Raw genomic sequence first — 3498 nt, forward strand, 5'->3', positions numbered from 1 at the left:
GTCATAGACATGGCTACAACCATGACTGGACAGGGCCGTTCCAATGCCCTGTGTCTGCAGAGGCCTTCCCACCCTCCTTTGGTGCTGATGACGTTGGTCTGTGAGCATGCAGGAAGAATGGATTCCAGGCTTGGCCCAGACGCAGGCTCATTTAAGATTCATGTGGATGCCATCATGTGTGACCGGCAGACAAGATGACTCAGTGTTAGCCGGTACATGAAGAGTCACATAGGCAGCAGAAGGGTTCAAGGGTCAGGAAGATCCAGCTCTTTGTAGGAGAATGAGCAGCTGGGAGAGGCTCACTTTGGCTGTGGTTTGAATATGTATGTCTCCTAATAGTCACAGGCTGAAATAGTAATCCCCAAGGTGATGGGGAGGGAGCAGGGCTTTGAGGGTTGTAAGTCTTCATGCGAGGGCTCCACCGAGCTCTGTTTCCCTTGTCATGTAAGGTCAGAAACGGGCACAGACTCTGGGAACCAGAAAACAAGACTTCAGCAGGCAGAATAACCTGGAGCTCTGAACCTGGACTTTGCAACTCTGAGATGTGTAAACGATGAGTTTCTGTTGTTTATCTGATACCCGATGGATGACATTTCTATAGCCCACTCGGAGTGAGATGCTTCTGTATCCATTTCCTAAGGCTGCAGGGGATAAGGTTCTGCACGCTAAGTGGCTTAAATGAGAGAAATTAATTCTTCTATCTCTGAAGGTTGAAAGCCCAAAGTCAGGGTGTCAGCAGGTTCTTCCTAAGCTTCCTAGAGGAAGGGTCTGACACAGGATGTCTCAGCGTAGTGATGGAGATCTTCTCCTAGCATTCCTCGGTCACAGCATCTATTCAGTTTTTCCATTTTCATAAGAACGCCAGTTTATTGACTCAGGCCCTGTTCTCATTTAAGCTTAGTTACTTTTAATAGCTCCTAACTGCACATACAGGTCCATTGGAGAATATGGCTTCAACATAAGAATGAAGTCCGGTTTAGTCTGTGGCAGGCACACGTGCAGTGAGCTGAGTGTGGGGAGGCAGAAAGCCAGCCCCCCCCCCCGCTAATTTTTCTTTTTAAAGGTGGGGAAGATCCAGGTTGAAGACTCTCCTAGAGCTCAGAAGGGATCAGATCATCCTCCTCTTTCTGAGACCCCCAATTTCCTGCTGCATGAAGAGGTGCTTTTTACTAACCTGAGGGTGTATCTTCTCATCCCATTCACCAGGCATTTGAACATGAACTACAAATCTGCTTCCGTAGGGCTCAGCCTCTCAGAGGGGAGTTGAGGTCACTCTCCCTCAGGGAGATGAGCCCACCATCTAGCGCCTGGGTTCTGGCCCATGACTTTCCAGCAGGTGCTTCCTCCCAGGATGCTTCCCTGGGTCAAACCCAGAGCCACAAAGGCTACCATTAAACCATTCTGGTAAGTGACGTTGCAGAGCCCAGAAAGCCTGGGAGGGTGGTGAGCAGGAACCAGGGTGCAAAGCAGGGCGAGACTGCTTCCCAGCTGGTCAGGGCACAGGAGCAGTGGTTGTAGGGGTCAGGGTGCTGCAGGTCTGGAACCATGGCCTGGACGTCTGCCCTGCTCATACTGCTGGCCCATCTCACAGGTACGGGAACTCTTGGGGCCCAGAGCCTCCTTGCCCCTCCTCTTGCCTTGCTCTGCCGCAGTGATGGGTACGCTTCTATTTTCTCAGGTTGTGGCCCTCAGCCCGTGCTGCATCAGCCACCATCGGCCTCTTCCTTCCTTGGAACCTCCATCCGCCTCACCTGTGCCCTGAGCAGCAACCATAACATTGACATTTACAGCATTTACTGGTACCAGCAGAGGCCGGGCCACCCTCCCAGGTTCCTGCTGAGATTCTTCTCACACTCAGACAAGCTCCAGGGTCCCAAGATCCCCCCTCGCTTCTCCGGATCCAAAGATATAGCCAGGAACCTGGGGTACCTGAGCATCTCTGACCTGCAGCCAGAGGACGAGGCTGTGTATTACTGCGCCGTGGGGCTTCGGAGCTGGGAAAAGGAGAAGAGGATGGAGAGGGAGTGGGAAGAAGAAAAATAGCGGACAGATTCGGGATCTTAGGCTCTGGAGACATTCAGACCCAGAACCACGGAGTTTGCTTTGCTCGGCTAGGCTGGTTTGGGGAGGAGGGGTAGAACACCCGGCTTCGCAGAAGGTGGAGCCAGCCAGCTTTTCCTTGTATTGCAGTGTTGCTATGCGCCCCATCAGAGGCTGGATTGTAGAATTAAAGCTGTTATTTTACTGAGTTTGGCTTGGCTGGTTTGTGATCTCAGAACCGATTTAAGAACTGGCTAGGTCAGAGATCCCCGGACCCTGGCTAGTCATGCCCAGTTTGGCCAGGTACCCAACACTGAGGCAGAGCACTGCCTTAGCCCTATTTTTATGATCATGGGGCAAATGGGTGATAAAAACATCATGGAGGGGGTTGGGGATTTAGCTCAGTGGTAGAGCCCTTGCCTAGGAAGCGCAAGGCCCTGGGTTCGGTCCTCAGCTCCGGGGGGCGGGGGACATCCTGGAGGAGGACCTTCTTGCAAAGGACAGGGTCTCCTGTTGTCATCTCCACAGTCACAGAGTAAAGGAGCCCAGCAAACGCCATCTACCTTGAGGGAGAGCAGGTGCCAAGTGACAGGTGTGGGGCAGGTGCCCCTCACTGTTACTAGTGATGTTGTGGGATGGACAAACCGTTGTCATGGAGCTGCCTGTGCATTGTGGGTGTGGCCTCTGCTACCAAATGCAGCACCCAGCCCGTGCTCTCCAATGTGAGTGGTGACAGTCCCAGATGGCACCAGGTAGCAGTGAAGGCCCCAGGGTTATCAAGATGCATCTACCTTCTGTGCAGGGGAGGGAAGGGGCAGCCAGCATTTTCTTAAAGCCCAGATGTTACCAGCCTTGACTTCGTAGACCATCTGACTCTGTTGAAATACCCAGTTCTGTCTTTAGAACAAAGAAACAGCCATAGATGATGGGTGAGTGACCTGAGAGGCTGTTGCTAAAGCTAACTTAGAGGCTGGGCAGGGCAGGATGTGGTCCTCACCACAAACGGCCTGGGAGGAGTGGCACAGGTCCTGCCTGGGTTCCAGTGATCCCTGCTTGGGGTCTCAAGGGCCTTCACAGCTTTTGTTGACCGATGTTGAGTTCTGAGCTGTGGCCTGTGGACAGACCTTGAAGTATGAGGCAGTGGTCCACTGAGGCCACACTAGGCTTGTTGGCTGCAGGGTAGTTAGAAGAGTTTACAGAGTCCTGGGCACAGCTTGGTGCCTGGAAATCCAGGAATGCAGTGCAAGATGTGCCCCGAGAAAGCCTGTGTGTGAGCATCTGCACTGCATGGATGTTTTACCTGAGGGAGGTGCCAGGCAAAAGTGGTGTCCTTTGTGGCTTCAAATTCGATTGAGAACACCTATCTACCACTGCTAAATGATCCCCAGCTTCCCCTCCTGAGGGGTGGACACGTGCCAGGGCCATTCTTTCTTCTCTGACCCAGGACTCTCTTACCTG

The 3498-nt window shown here is 52.8% G+C and overlaps 1 protein-coding gene across 1 annotated transcript; it reads left to right on the forward strand.

Moving 5' to 3' along the window:
* The first annotated feature begins 1545 nt into the window (after nucleotides 1-1545).
* LOC116897781 (immunoglobulin omega chain-like) lies at nucleotides 1546-2067 on the forward strand. Its single transcript, XM_032899206.1, has 2 exons — nucleotides 1546-1591; nucleotides 1679-2067. Exons 1-2 carry the CDS (start codon nucleotides 1546-1548, stop codon nucleotides 2041-2043), a joined length of 411 nt encoding a protein of 136 aa, XP_032755097.1. The 3' UTR covers nucleotides 2044-2067.
* The last annotated feature ends 1431 nt before the right edge of the window (nucleotides 2068-3498 follow it).

The sequence above is a fragment of the Rattus rattus genome, chromosome 4 (assembly GCF_011064425.1).
Source record: "Rattus rattus isolate New Zealand chromosome 4, Rrattus_CSIRO_v1, whole genome shotgun sequence".
NCBI lineage: Eukaryota > Metazoa > Chordata > Mammalia > Rodentia > Muridae > Rattus > Rattus rattus.

What these genes read in the sequence shown, in the direction of transcription:
- LOC116897781 (XM_032899206.1), top strand. Translation starts at nt 1,546, where the DNA reads ATGGCCTGGACGTCTGCCCTGCTCATACTGCTGGCCCATCTCACAG. An exon ending in ACTGCTGGCCCATCTCACAG is followed by an intron (nt 1,592 to 1,678) that starts GTACGGGAACTC and finishes CTATTTTCTCAG; the next exon opens with GTTGTGGCCCTCAGCCCGTG.